The sequence below is a fragment of the Microcaecilia unicolor genome, chromosome 9, assembly GCF_901765095.1.
Source record: "Microcaecilia unicolor chromosome 9, aMicUni1.1, whole genome shotgun sequence".
Taxonomy (NCBI): domain Eukaryota; kingdom Metazoa; phylum Chordata; class Amphibia; order Gymnophiona; family Siphonopidae; genus Microcaecilia; species Microcaecilia unicolor.
The window spans coordinates 181,132,275-181,148,504 of NC_044039.1; the positions used below are offsets into that span (position 1 = coordinate 181,132,275).

General features: G+C 43.9%; 1 protein-coding gene across 7 annotated transcripts in view; it reads right to left on the reverse strand.

Moving 5' to 3' along the window:
* The window catches only part of ZBTB25 (zinc finger and BTB domain containing 25), a 40,729-nt gene that overhangs the window by 5,026 nt on the left and 19,473 nt on the right, over window positions 1-16,230 (reverse strand). The window contains exon 4 of one of the 7 annotated variants that reach the window (XM_030215356.1): window positions 8,934-9,518. The exons of the other annotated variants lie outside the window; for them this stretch is intronic. Within the exon in view, the coding sequence (XP_030071216.1) occupies window positions 9,478-9,518 (41 nt within the window). The 3' untranslated portion in view covers window positions 8,934-9,477. Of the gene's footprint in view, window positions 1-8,933; window positions 9,519-16,230 lie in introns of those variants that run through there. 7 annotated transcript variants of the gene reach the window in all.

Below are 16,230 nucleotides of genomic sequence, written 5' to 3' on the forward strand. Positions count from 1 at the left end.
CCTCAACAGGGAATCAAAAGTTAAAAATCATGCTGAGTTTTAGTCAGTAGAGCTTGGACAATTTCAGAGAAATGTATGTAAATGTTTTTAAAAATAAATGAAATCCAGAAGTACATTATACATATAAATTCACTTTCTTTCTATGCAGGACCCCTGCCTTTTGCAAAGTAACTTTTCCCCTAAGTAGCTGAAAATTATAATATCTTTAATGGGGCATACGGAACAGTAGCTATAAAAGTAACAACTTAATCCACTATTCAACTTGTAATGCCCTACTGCTAGAAAATACAGCAGCTAGGATTATTTTCATTATATTAAATACTGCATTTTTCCCCATTGCTGAAAACTTTTCATTGGCTTCCGCTGCATGAAAGAATTTATTTTTAAAAAAGTTTTGTTTCATTCATAAGGCAATTTATAGTTCTGCTCCGGATTCTCTGGTCAATCAATTGAAATTTTCTTCTTCTTGTAATAATATACATCTCTCCCCTTCTCCTATGCTTTAAAATACAGTAAACACTGGAAAGCTTCTTTTAACACTTTTTTTCTGCTTCAGTTTGGAATGCTTTTGCCTTTGGCACTAAGACGGTTCATATCATTCTTTTAGAAAAACACTAAAAACGTGTCTTATTGAGAAATTATCAGTGTAATTATTAGGCTATAATTTATATGACCTGTATCTTTATTTCAAGTTACTGTGTTTGTGGCTTCCATTTTGCATAGTAAGCCTTTAAATATTGTAAACCACTTAGGACCTTTTGGATTCTGCGTATATAAATCCTTGAATTAGATTAGATCATTTTTTTATTATCAAGGATATTACTTCAAAATTGTATGTAACAGTAAGAGGGGGCAGCATCCCTGTAAGGCCAAATTAGTAAAAAAACAAAACCGTGGACTCCAAGAGTGTGTGGTAGGTAACCCTATCCATTAGCGCCACCTTCTGGGCAATAAGCAGAAGAAAGAATTATCAAGAAATATAATCTCTCCCTTACCAGAGCAAAAGTGGGAGGTGGGGTAGGGTTTGCTTTTACAATGGTAGCAATAGTGATAGGAAACAAGGTAAAAGAGCAAATCTGTAACAAACAAGACTGTATTAACAGCAAGAATAAAAATCAATAAAAGGAAAATTGTCATGTGTTTGATTATTGTGCCTTAAGTTCTAATACAATGCTAAAATGTATTTGCTGCTTTTTGGTTTTATTTTGGTACCAGGCAATAAATAACGTTGAATCTCTGTTCAAACTGATGTACACAACAGAACTGACTTCAACCGGATGTAATTAATTTTGGTGTCCCTTTTCGCCACTCTTGTCGAGGACCCTTCTATTACATAAAGAGCACTAATTAATTCACAGGCACTATGGTATTTATCATTAATCTCAGGGAGGGTACATTTATAACAGGCAGCTCTGCTGGGATCACCTCGGCTTAGGTTATTGATACTTATGCAGACCCATGGTTTACACCAGTGATTACCAAACCTGTCCTGAGGGGACCCCAGCCAGTAAGGATTTCAGGATATCCGCAATGACTAGTCGTGAGATAGATTTGCATTCACTGCCTCCTCGGTATGCAAATCTCTCATACATATATACATATTTTCAGGATATACATATATATACATTATGTATATCCTGAAAACCTGACTGGCTTGAGGTTACATAATTATTGCCACACTGGGACAGACCAAGGGTCCATGAAGCCTAGCATCCTGTTTCCAACAGTGGCCAATCCAGGTCACAAATACCTGGAAAGATCCTGAGAACGTTCAAATCAATTTAATAATGGTCTGTGGACTTTTCCTTTAGGAAGCCGCTCAGACCTTTTTAAAACCCCGCTAAGCTAACCGCCTTTACCACATTCTCTGGCAACAAATTCCAGAGTTTAATTACACGTTGAGTGAAAACAATTTTCTACAATTCGTTGTAAATTTACTATTTTGTAGCTTCATCGCATGCCCCCTAGTCCTAGTATTTTTGGAAAGAGTAAACAAATTATTCATGTCTACCCGTTCCGCTCATTATTTTATAGCCCTCTATCAAATCTCCCCTCAGCCGTCTTTTCTCCAAGCTGAAGAGCTCTAGACGCTTCAGCCTTTCCTCATAGGGAAGTCGTCCCATCCCCTTTATCATTTTTGTCGCCCTTCTCTGTACCTTTTCTAATTCCACTATATCTTTTTTGAGATGCGGCGACCAGAATTGAACACAATACTGGTCACCGCAGGTCAGGTTTGGGAGCTCAGCAAGAAGGAACAGAGAGAGAGAGGGGAAAAACACTGCATAAAAGCATAGGCCGCACACTTGGACATATTCTGCTGCAAATCAACCTTCACCTACAGCACTACTGTTCCGTAACTATAAGGAGTAATTGTAAACCGGCTGAGCATAGGTTTCTCTCCAGAATATTTGAAAGCAGAAATTTCTTAAGGAGGAAGGGATTTTTACCCTACATTTCTTGATATAATTTCTTTATAAAGCAGTGGATCACCCTTCCACCGTCAGTAAACATTCTTGAGTGTGGAAGACCTGCCAAGGCTCCTGCTCTGGGTGGGAGACTCCCACTTTGGACAGCCAGCTCCTGCAGAATATGAGACTGGGAGGCAACCATTGTTTTCTGTGCCTGCACACACACAACCATCAGCAGCTTCAAATCTCAGCTCCAACACATCCTGCTGTGAGAAATTAACAGGCAGGAAGTGTAGGCCTCCAGACTGGAAGCTGCTCAGTGTTTGAGAGGGAGAAAGAGTGGAGGCAGGGCCTAAAATGATCCTGCTTAAAAATTGTGACCCCCCCCCCCCCCCCCCCCCCCCTTCGTGTCTCTGGTAGGAGGCAGCACTCCAGAAGCCCATCAATATTTATAAGCATATTTAAAGAGAAACCAAAAAGAACCCCCAAACTAAATCGGCTCTCACTGCCTGGGATACCTGCTTTGCAAGTTCTATTATATGCTAATTGTTATTTTCAATGAATCCCTTTGGAGATAACTCTATAACCGGGCACCTTATTCTATTTATGAAATATCAGAGCAACTGGGTACATGTGCACATATGTGCTCAGTCACGAGTAGTCACTCTAGCCATAGCCCTGCCCTGTCCTCACCTATGATAAAGATAACTTACAGCATTCTATAGATTAGAGGTGAAAATATTGAGTCCTGTAGACTTTGCCTACCTGTATACTTTCCTGTGAAATACACACTATGTAAGACAGACTTTAGGCGAACCTTTGGCATTTCGTACCTGCTTTACACAATTACCCCTTTATTCCACACCTATTATTATATTTATGTCCGGAATCCCTAAAGTGTTCACTAAATTTTTCTTCAGAACATCCATAACACCCACTATTAAAACTGACTTGTGTCTAAGCTACTGTCCATCAGCAGGGCCAACAAGTTGTCACATGACCACTTCTGGGTTTTTTTTTTTTTTTTTGTGCTCTGCTAATCTGACCCTGCCCTTGCAGAAGTCTCTGCTGGCCAGAAATGTGCCTTTTCCTGACATTAAAAACAAAATGGCAGTAGCTAATGCTTCTGGGGTGCCAACACCTGGCTGAAAATTCATGAAATATAGTAGGGATACAAACAGCTCATCAAAGGCTAAACAGAGCTGGCTCCTTTAGGACAACGTGTGAGCACAATACACATAAATCTGTTTTAACACACTGAATTTAGAGGGCATATGTAATAACACCCAAGCACCTGTGCAGTGCAGTGAGCTAAGAATCTGGGTAACTGGGTTTGATTCCCACTGTGGCTCCTTGTGACCCTGGGCAAGTCACTTAAACCTCCGCTGCCCCAGGTACAAAAATTCCGACTGTGAACCCACTAGGGACATAGAAATACCTGCATATAATGAATGTAAAACCACTTTGCTTGTACCACAGAAAGGAAGTATCAAATCCGTGACCCTGCTGTTTAGCGAGAGTGTCATACCTTCCTTTCCCCCATGATGGTTTTATCTACTCAAAGAGTCCAAGAAGGAGTTTCACATATTGGTGACGAGCCCTGAACTAACTTCTTGTGATTATGGCTTTGAAAATAAAAACATTTCAAGTCTGACTCAGGGCGGAATAGCTTACGGGCAGCGTCCCCTGAAGCTCCCTAGTTTATATATTACACCTGCAATCATTGTTAATGCAATCATCACTAATACATTTTTGCTTAACATGCTTGATTCTTCAGCTAACAAAACATATTGTTTCATCATGCTGTTAAAAGCCATCAGTCAAATTTGAATTTTAATCCAGCAATTTGGTGCTGTCAAGTAGAATAGCAGATAATGTTACATGAAATTATTACAAGTACTGACTGGTACATTTACAGCATCCCAACAGTTCATGGCTCCATGCTAAATACAGAGCACCCAAATATTATTCTAGCAACAATATACGGTCATACTCCAACATGAAAAATCAGCTCCTGTTCAGCAGCCTAAAAAAATATACCTGACAAACATATAGTAGTGATCACTAATTTCTGCCAAAGACAAAACAAATACAGCTAAGTTAGTTTGGTCTTTACCCCTAAGGTGTACGAAGCTCCTTCCACCTTCGCTCTAGACCAGGGGTTGTCAACTCAGTCCTCGCGACACACAGTCTGGTTTTCAGGATATGCCCAATGAATATGCATTAGCTATTTGCATGCACTGCCTTTACTATATGCAAATCTGTCTCATGCATATTCATTGTGGGTATCCTGAAAACCTGACTTGCTGGGTGTGTTCCAAGGACTGGGTTGAGAATCCCTGCTGTAGAAAAAAAAAAACATCCTGGAGCAAAGGAAGATCTGAAACCCGAAGCAAAACAGGGCTTACACAGCAAAATGTATAGGCATTTGGGTGTTTTAAAATGAGCTCTACGTACTGGCCAATAATTATTTACAAAAGTGAATCAACACAAAATGGTGAAATTCACTTACTCTATGAACATAATCAACAGGCAACGTGAATACAAAAATCTCTCTCAACTATGACTATTTTTTTAAATATGCAGATATCATATACAGAAGCTGAAGGTGACAACAATCCTTCATAACTATTTTAATATGTCCAATTGACTTGACAGTGCTTAAATAATGCTGAAAGCTTCAAAAAATATTTTATCTTTCAAATATGTGAGATCATAATTTTGTAACTTATTATACAGCCACCAAATTTCAGCCCTGTTGCTTATAATATTTTATTACTGTTATCATTCGTATTTGTCAGATATATTCTCCAGTCGGCTGAACTGGATTTTTCATGTTGGAACAGGACCTCATACGTTTGACAAAATATTTGTGCACTCTGTATTTATCTTGCAATTTTTGGTGTCCTTGTTATTATGCTCTTTTGAAACAGATTGCATGGCTTGGTGCTCTGTGCTGCCACGTCAGAGATACAGGTTAAGCAGCAGCTCAGGATTTGCTAGACTTAAGTGTGCAGCCACGTTAGAAGGACCAAGTCATGGACAGCAATGTTCTTATGATGGCCAATGAACACTACTTGATTTCCTATGGTGAAATTGTCCAGTGCTTAAATGTGAGAGGGCAGCAAAATCTAGGGAATTATGAAGACTGCATATCAAGGACGTTTGATGAACAAGAGATGGCAGGAGTGTGCTTGGCCTATTATCCGGCCTGAAGCCAGTAGATGGAGCTTGTTGCCCTATCAATTACATTGTTTTGGGTGTACCAAGATGGTGGCAGCAGCATTGGGGAGAATGAAAACCTCCCTGGGTGAACCGGCTTCAGCTTTGTGACATCAAGCCGACTCCTGTTCATTAAACCTCCTTGCTGCACATGATGGCTGTGTGGGAGAACATGAGCAGAACAAAAAACAGATATACTAGAGAACCGATTACAAAGTACATTTATTTGTCAAAATTTAAGAAAACCGAGAAAAAAAAATTGAAAGGTCTTCAATTTTTTTTGTTTTTTTAACAAAAGAATCCAACATTTATCTAAAAAAAGTAATGTTGGTTATGTAGGACAGACACTATCTTAAATAAACTGTATATGTAAACAGTATGAGGATATTTAACATCAGTAGGCAAAAACAGTTGTGATAAGATATGTCAACACTATGCATTTTAAAGATGGAGAAGCCTTTAATGTGGCATCATTATGTTATTTTTCTTACAACCAACAGAACCTCTAAAAAAGCACTATTATCAATATCAAGCTTTAGTAAAAATGGGGTGGCTGAATTAAAAGCATGTTCTTTCTGTAATGCCTAGCTACTTTTCTACTAAAGATACGTCCTTGCTAAAGGGATCTAGCATCTTCCTAATTAAAGGCTCCAACTCATGGGCTTTAGACTAACCACCCTCATCTGAGACAGCAGTACCTGTTCAATAATGCTCCCAACACTAAGCTGATGACTACTTTAACCTCTAACCCTCCTGTTTACAAAGCCAGGAGGCAATGTAAACACAGCACATTCAAAGTGAATGGACTTTGTCGGCTAGACTGGCTTTGTAAACCGGGGAGGGGGGGGGGGGGGGTAAGTCTGTGAACATACTGCTCTTTTGAGCAACACTGGACAGGTAAGTGACCTCCAATAAAAGCAGTTTTAGCCTGTGATGAGCACTCTATCCAGCTTATAATCGAACGAGAAAAACGCCCAAGTTCCGACCTAAATCGGGAGATGGGCGTTTATCTCACAAAAACGATTAAAGCGGTATAATCGAAAGCCGATTTTGGACGTTTTCAACTGCACTCCGTCGCGGATGCGGACAAAGTTGATGGGGGCGTGTCAGAGGTGTAGCGAAGGCGGAACTGGGGCGTGGTTATCTGCCGAACAGAGATGGGCGCATTTCACAGATAATGGGACAAAAGTATGCGTTTTTAGCTAGAATTTAGGGCACTTTTCCTGGACCCTGTTTTTTCACGAATAAGGCCCCAAAAAGTGCCCTAAATGACCAGATGACCACTGGAGGGAATCGGGGATGACCTCCCCTGACTCCCCCAGTGGTCATAAACCCCCTCCCACCACAAAAAATGATGTTTCACAACTTTTTATTTTGACCCTCAAATGTCATACCCACCTCCCTGGCAGCAGTATGCAGGTCCCTGGAGCAGTTGTTAGGGGGTGCAGTGGACTTCAGGCAGGTGGACCCAGGCCCATCCCCCCCTACCTGTTACAATTGTGCTGCTTAATGCTTAGTCGTCCAACCCCCCCCGAACCCACTGTACCCACATGTAGGTGCCCCCTTTCACTCCTTAGGGCTATAGTAATGGTGTAGACTTGTGGGCAGTGGGTTTTGAGGGGGATTTGGGGGGCTCTACACACAAGGGAAGGGTGCTATGCACCTGGGAGCTCTTTTACCTTTTGTTCTGTTTTTGTAAAAGTGCCCCCTAGGGTGCCTGGTTGGTGTCCTGGCATGTTAGGGGGACCAGTGCACTACGACTCCTGGCCCCTCCCACGAACAAATGCCTTGGATTTATTCGTTTTTGAGCTGGGCGATTTCATTGTCCATTATCGCTGAAAAGCAAAAACGCCCAGCTCACAACTTGGCGAATAAAACATGGACGTCTAATTGTTTCGAAAATACGCTTGGGTCCGCCCCTTCACGGATCCGTTCTCGGAGATAAACGCCCATGGAGATAGGCGTTTCTGTTCGATTATGCCCCTCTATGGGGTCCAACACATGAGCATAATAAAAAGGTTTGCTCAACTCTCCCATGATATGCTAACAAAGAGGTCCTATTGCTAAGCTGTGGCAAAAAGTGACCTTAGAATGCCCTTGGTAGGTTTTTCCCACGCGCTAAAGCCATTTTTACCACAGCTGTAAAATGGCTGATTTTCTATTTTACCTAGTCATGGACATGTGCTAATCTCGCCATTAGCACACAGCCATTAAAAATTATTAGCGTGTGAGCACTAACACACACCTATTTTGTAGGTGGTAAGGGCTCAACACACTAATCCTGCACTAATGCCTTGATAATCAGAAGCAAATGCAGGCGCTAGAGGCTGCTAGCACTGTCCACTGTCCCATGATCAGAGCCGGCGAACGCGTGAAACGAGCTCACCAGCTCTGACTGCAAGTAGCATGCAAAACAGGGCCTTACCTATTCCTCCACAATGCTCAGCAGGCAGCGTGCCAAACGCTGGTACTGCTCCCGCAGCAAACCCTACACCAGCTCAGAGCTGGCATTAGGGTTTGCGGAGTATTGGGGAGGAAATGAGAGCCCTGTTCAGCATGCATTTGAATGCTTACAAGCAAGGGGTTGGAGATCTGGTGGACCTCCAGCCCCCCCCCCCCCCACCAACCCCTCCCAGACAAGTTTCCCTGGTGGCCTAGTGACCTTCTCCCTCCACCCCAACCCCTGGACACTGCAACTCCAGCTCCAGCCCCCCAACCCCCCCCCCCCCCCCAAATATAATGGCACAAGGTGCCTGGAGGTCCAATGGACCTCTAGTCCCCAAACCCCTCCCACACCAAAAACCTGTCCTTGGTGGCCCAGTGGGCAACCCTACCCCCATCCCCCCCTGGTGGCCTAGTGCCCCCCAAACCCCTCCCATTCCTTTAGAAGGGAGGATAGAGTAGCACTTCCTCCTTCTGGGGTGCCGCCTTCAAAATGGCAATGCACTGGGCAGGATTTCAATACCATATAAGGGAAAAACTCCCTTATATGGTATTGAAGCCCTGCCCAGTGCATCCCAGGATGCAACGAGAAGGGTGCAGTCATTTTGAAGGTGGTGCCCCAGAAGGGAGTGCTACTCCTTCCTCCCTTCTAAAGGTACGGGTGGGGGGGGGGGGCGGGTAGGGTTGCCCACTGTATTAGTTTTAATCATCGGGGCTTTAATTCCCTGCACTAATTTTTCAGCACTGTTCGGAACAGCGCATGGAATTTGATCATCGGCCCCTAAATCAGTTAGCCCATTACTTCACCCCAACACCCCCCCCCCCCCCCCCCGTGATAAATATAAAAAAATTTTAGCAAACAGTTTGCGCATGCAGATCAGGAAATTACTACAGGATGTCTGAACGCATCCCATAGTAAGGCCTTTTAAGCTGCAGTAAGCACGTGCTGCTAGTTCATTCTTACGAGAACTAATCACAGGTTTCAAAACCTCAAGAGGACGGTAAACTATATCAGGCGCTTCCTGAATTCAGAAAGAAAGTGTTACTTTTTCACAAGAGCGCTGCGTAGTAAAACCATTAAACTCTACAGACATTTGGTAACACAGAAAAGATGCAGCGCCTGCAGAGCTTACCTTTCTGCTACAATTTAGAACCCTGAAAAACTGAATAGGATATTTGACTAATTTACACTCATGACTAACAAAATTATAATCGAACAGAGCAACCAGACTTAACTGCAAAGCAATATGGCTTCTCATGTGTGTGGCTATCAAGATTTTCCTGTCCTCTTGTTTCTCTAACACATTATTAATATTAACCAATCATTTTACAGCCACAGATTTCATGGTCAGTCATTTATTATCCACAGAGACATAAGCAACTGTGATGTTGTTTCCTGGGGTATTTACAATAGCTCTGAGCTTTCTTCTCTATCATCTGACAGTTCTGAATGACAATTAATAGTTTTAAAATTAAACTGGTGCTGCAAAAGTTAATTTAGCAAAACACGAATTTATTTATTTCGATGTCACAGCAGCATCACAAGCAGCAGCAGATAAAAACCTGTGGGCCCAATCAATCGGCCCAGATACGTGCCAGTGCTGCTGAGGGTACAGACCAGCTGCCAGCCAAAGAAGATTGGCTGCTTTTGGATTTTACACTTTAGGCAAGTCAATGCTTTTCATCTTCCTCTTTCAGTCTCCACTATTCTAGGCAGATGAGCTTACTGGTTCTCACACATCATCCAGCACCCAGGCCCGCCCACCCCCAACTTTTTTGTTTGTTTAGATAAGGTCTGCTACTGTAGTTTGGCAAAAATGCAGAACTTGCAGGGGATGGATCCCTTGCATGCATCACAAATGTCTTTGATAAACTGAAAATTACATGTACATCACAGAAACAAATGCATGCAGGCTTACTGTGACCTCTGAAATTGAAAATGCAGTGAAATAACTTTTTTTCATGCCTCAGAAGGCATAGGGCGGGGGGGGGGGGGGGGCAGGGTAACTTGCAGAGAGGTGTAGCTACAATCCTAAACACCCCACTGGGCAGACTAGATAGGCTAATTCTGACTTTGCCTGTCATCATCTACTGTGTTACAGCATCTCTAGATGCAATTAGATAATTACAAGGCAGAAGAAAGCCTTAGCCAATTAGCATCTGCTTTGATAAAAAGCACCAGAGACAGTGGAATTGGGGGGGGGGGGGGGGGGGGGGGGGAAAGAGGGTTGAGTGGCACCAGGGCCACCCTATGACCAATTAATTTGCCCCATACATCAGAAACTACAGCCCAACTTCCAAACTTATGGGCTACAAGCACAAATGGGTGGTGGTGGGGGGGTCATAAAATCTGCGTTTGGGTGCAACCTGCATGGGCACTCAACAGGATGTCTTTAGTCTGCGCTGCCGGGGGGGAGGGGGCGCGGGGTCTGTAGCCACAGAAAGATTGGCGAGTCCTGAAATAGAGAACTTAGGGGCTGGAGTGGATGGAGGATGATTTAAATGGTCCACTGCCCCTGAAAGAACTATATAAAGGTCAATAAAAAGGGCCTTGCTCAAAAGACAGATGCATTGGAAACGTCAGCCTTTCAGTGTACGGCAAATCTAGCCCATTTGTCACACCGTGAAGGTATACACGGTCCACACCTTCTACTTAAAACTCACAAACATAGGATACATTTTATGAAAGGTAATGCAGTTCAGGTATAAGATAAAGAATGTCACCATTAAACCTAAAATACAGAGAGCCAGAAATAAAGTTAGATCTAACATATCTGACCCTTGTATGCTATCTTCATGTTTCCTCTCGATAGGCCTCACTATTTGAGCTATTTTTAGCACCCACATCCCTAAAGACGAGCATTACACTAAAGGAGAACCGAGGGACCCTCTTACTTCAAAGTAACTCATTTGCCACCTTTAGGTCTGGAAGCCACTTGGCTTTACAATGATTATATCAGAAGAACGTGTATGACAGCACTCTATGACACACTGACAGGGGACTATATGATAGAAAGCACACTCAAGTGTAAAATATACACACACAATCCAGCCTTGTGCAGCCCATTTTTACACAGAACTTGGAGGTTAGTATTTTCTAAAGCAGTGTTTCCCCAAGTCCAGTCCTGGAGTACCCTCGCCATTAAGGTTTTCAGGATATCCACAATGAACTTGATTTAATTGCACTGCCTTCCATTGTATGCAAATCTTTTTCATGCATATTCATTGTGGATATCGTGAAAATCTGACTGGCAAGGGGTACTCCAGGACCGGACTTGGGGAAATACTGCTGTAAAGTACCTGCACGAGTATATTTGCTGGCGTGTGCAGCAGGAGTAGCCATTTTAGAAACTTACACATGGATAAAATGAATGGCTTGATCCTGGCACTTCCATATGGAAGTGGCAGTTTGGCAACTTCTACATGTAAGCGGTGCCACTTCCATGTGTAGCTGCTCCATTTTACAAACCTACACATGTAGGCCTGTGCGAGCCTCTGATCTAGTGCAAAAATCAATGAGGAAATCTTTTTCCCCAAACACGTACACGTGTAAACTCTATTTCAACTCAAACCAAACCATACCTCCCCTCCCCACCCCCCCCACCCCCGAAGTACCTACATGGTGTGGATCTCCACATGTAAACTGAGGCTCTCTTTTACACATGGAGATGCTTCTAAAATAAGGGGCTTCAGCATTACCACGTGTTGAAGAAATACTGTCACAAATGCACAGTCTAAGGCAGTGATGGCGAACCTATGGCACGCGTGCCAGAGAGAGCACGCAGAGCCCTCTCTGTTGGCATGCGCGCCATCGCCTCAGCCAGTTCCAGCCCCCCCCCCCCCCCCTCCGAGCACCAGGGCCCACTTCCGAAATTTAAAAGTCATACCTGGTCGGGGTTAAGGCGACGTCGGCGGCAGCAGCAGTAGTAGTGAAAAGCGTGCTGACTCGGCGCACCTTCAGCCTTCCCTTCTGTCTCTCAAGCACTGGTCCCGCCCTCATTTCCTGTTTCCGCAAGGGCAGGACCACAGAGCTTGAGAGACAGAAGGGAAGGCTGAAGACGTGCCGAGTCAGCACGCTTTTCACTGCTGCTGCTGCCGCCGCCTTAACCCCGACCAGGTATGACTTTTAAATTTCAGAGGGGGGCCCTGGTACTCGGACGGAGGGAGGGCGGGCTGCTCAGGAAAATGCTGATAGGAGAGAGTCATTGAATGAGCAGCATTCTGGTTCCTCCCACGACAACCCTGGAACTGGGTGGGTGGGTGGGAGGAAGAGGGGAGGGGGGACCCCGGCCCTGGAACTGGGAAGGAAAGGGGACCCTGTGGAACTCAGAGGGACGGGGGATCCTGTTGAACTGGGAGGGGGAAGGGGGAGAGGGAGGGGGCATGGCACTTTGCAATAAATAATTAGATTTTGGGTTGCTGTTTGGGCACTCGGTCTCTGAAAGGTTCGCCATCACTGGTCTAAGGGCTGGATTTAGTAAATGGCGCTCAAAATTTGGTGCTGAACAGTATTCTATAAACAGGTGTTCCAGGATTGGTGCCCTTTATAGAACAGCGCAGGCATCTGAACTCAATTCTGGGCGTGAGGAGTTACACCAACGGAAACCAGGTGTAAATCCCAGTGCGCAAGTTGGCCACACACCCTTTGCAGATTTCCATGGAAACACTCAGGCCCTATTCTATAAATGGGCGTATAACTGTTTTCACATGGATCTGCCATTTCTGCCCCCTTTCGGCACCTTGCATCCATTAGAATGCTTTTCTGCGCTGAACATTCAGCACGGAAGTAGCGCCTAATGCTCAACACCATATACAGAGTTCACCTATAAATGTATCCCACTATCCCAGCGTTTTTCAATCGGCGTGCTGCGGGAGTTGGGCCACCTTAATTTGTACCAGAATGGAGTAAGTGTCCTTGTGTCTAGCAGTTGGTGACAGGGAGCAGTGATTCATACACCCTGTTCGCACCAATCCTGGATCCTTCTCTCTGATATAACTTCTTGCTTTCACATAGGCGGGAAGCATCAGATATAAGGCTCCAGGGTTGACGCGAGCAGGCTGTATGAATCGCTGCTCACTGCCGCCGACCATTAATACAAGAGAACTTTTAAAAGGTATACGGGGGGGGGGGGGGGGGAATGTTGTTCTGTCCTCTGTCTTTCCCTGATTGTAATGTGGCTCTGGGTGGGTGTGACACTTGTTCTGTCATTCTCACTGGAGAGTCACATGAGCGTTGCATTGTGGGGGGGGTGTAGTTATCAGGCAAGGTGACTTCACTAGCCTGTCTGCATAGAACTATTATATGATTGGTTATGCTGTTGCTAGTTGGCAGACTCTGTTCCCACTGGTGGTTTTCCCCTGCTCTCTGGGTCAGAGTGTGCACTTTTTCTGTTCCCTAAGGTACCGTAGGCTCAGTGTTGCCAGGTGGGTGGTTTTACAGCCCAATTGGGCGGTTTTCTGCGACCTGCCGCGGAAAATTTTTGCCCGCGGCGGGTTGCAGTTTTTTGGGTCTTTTGGGCGGTTTTTAAAGCGGTTTTTCGGCCGCGGGGGGCAGGGTTAGTGACGTTCTGGGCGGGGTTAGTGATGTTCTGGGCGGGGCCGATGACGGCGGGAGTGGGGGTGTCAGGGGCGGGGTTTGACTTTGGGTGGGTTTTGGGCTGGATTTGGGTGGGAAAATTTTTTTCCACCTGGCAACCCTGCGTAGGCTCCATTTGTTAGACAGTACAGAACCCTTTCCTGCGTTACCCTCTGTTAGAGTACTTAGTTTTTACCTTGAATATATCTTACTAAAAAAGATATTGTACACCATTCAACCAGCTCTGAGCTAATGTTCTCAGTACCACAGAGACTCTTTGCCATTGGGGCAGAACCTCTTATCTACAGTTGACTATTCAAATAAAGGACTTTCAGAGAGATAGAGTCTTCAGGTGTGAACTGGTGTACCAAGGTTATACGTCAGGATATAAGACTTAGAAGCTACAAGTCTTAGAGGCCTGAACAGATGTCAAGAGAGACAAGGGGAGTTGCCTGGTTGCTGGCTGGAGAGGGGACAGGAGAGAGAAATATAAGACTATTTTTGTGGAGGTGGGAATGGGGGGGGGGGGGGGGGGGGAGGAACAGAATGTAAATGCTGGACTATTTCTGAGGGTGAGGGGAAGAGAAGGTAAATGCTAGACTACTTGTGAGGATGGAGAAAGAGAAGGTAAATGCTGAACTTGGTGGGGGAGAAAAGGTAAAATACTGGACTATGTGTGGGGGTGCAGGTGGGGTGGGAGGGAAAGAAGGCAAAATGCTGGACCATGTGTGGGGATGTGCCTCGACAATTTTAGTGCTCTGTGAGTGTGCCATGAGATTTAAAAAAAGGTTGAAAATCTCCGCACTAACCCAAGAATGATCCAGTGCAGAGCTGTTTACTGTTCAATTAAATGGTAGATGGGCACAAAAGTTTCCAGAACCCCACTCCCTTGAATCCTCTCTTGCACAGAGCAGGGACCGTCTCTTATGTGTGTTAGTGTACAGTGCTGTGTACATCCAGTAGCACTACAAAAATAAGCAGTAACAGCAACAGCCCTGATCTATCTAAACTGGCTGAGTCAGTTGCTCCTGTCACCTACAGTCATTTAAAACTTTCCAAGGTTCTAAGACCTACCACTCAGCAAACGGATTTATTGCCTACTGGTCTGGACAAAGTTTATGCAAGTCTCCACTGCATAAACTTTTAGAAAGATGTTAAAATGAAATATTTATACAGGACGAAATAGCAGCTGTCAAAGGAAGCGATATTCCTCTGAAATATTACAGTAATAAGACTTCATAGGAGGTGCGGCCTGCGAGAGTCTGAACCTACTGAAGGGCTGAAGCTGGTTTGAAATTTGGACATAAAAATACAGGGATAGATATTCAGTTGCCATGTGGCCGGCTATCACTTATGCAGTAAAGTGCAATATTCGGCACTTAACCACTTTAAGTGACACCGCATAAAAATAGGACTGATTTTTATAAGAACACAAGTGTTGCCATACTGAGACAGACCAAAGGTCCATCAAGCCCAGCACCCTGTTTCCAACAGTGGCCAATCCAGGTTACTAGTACCTGGCAAGATCCCCCCCCCCCCCCCCAAAAAAAAAAACAGTTTATGCTGCTTATCCTAGAAATAAACAATTGTGCCTGTGCTCTGTCGAGCATCAAAATATAACAAAATGTTTAAACACACATGAATACAAGTGTATTGCTTCTTCAGCTTATTGAGAGTGGAGTAGTCTCATATGTAACACACGATAAAGATTATTTGATTTTTCACCCAATGACTGGGTGTATTATCTGTGTGTATTGTCTAATCATTGACTGAACCTCCACCACCCTTTGCTAATCTTATATATAAAGATATATTTCTGTTTGTCAATATGCTAACATCTAATTTTATGTAGCACTTAGCTTGAACAAGTTGGTGCTCTTAAAACCCCGACAGGTCCCCGTTTCGTGGTTACTTTCTCAAGGGGGAGTCACCAGTTCAAGTAACAGTCTCAAGTGCAACTGCAGCATTACTCTGCAGACAGAGTAATGCTGCAGTTGCACTTGAGACTGTTACTTGAACTGGTGACTCCCCCTTGAGAAAGTAACCACGAAACGGGGACCTGTCGGGGTTTTAAGAGCACCAACTTGTTCAAGCTAAGTGCTACATAAAATTAGATGTTAGCATATTGACAAACAGAAATATATCTTTATATATAAGATTAGCAAAGGGTGGTGGAGGTTCAGTCAATGATTAGACAATACACACAGATAATACACCCAGTCATTGGGTGAAAAATCAAATAATCTTTATCGTGTGTTACATATGAGACTACTCCACTCTCAATAAGCTGAAGAAGCAATACACTTGTATTCATGTGTGTTTAAACATTTTGTTATATCCTAGAAATAAGCAGTGGATTTTCCCCAATTGCACCTTAATAACGTCTTATGGACTTTTCTTTTAAATGAGTTATGTAATCTGATTTTTTATTTACTTAACTGTGTAACGCCTCTGTTTTCAAAGGCGCATTATAGGTGCGTTAGTATTGTAACGTGCATTACACGCTAATGCACATAAAACGCTAAGACGCCTATAGGAATGTATTGGGGTGTTAGCATTTAACGCGCCTTAAGTTTAAAGGCG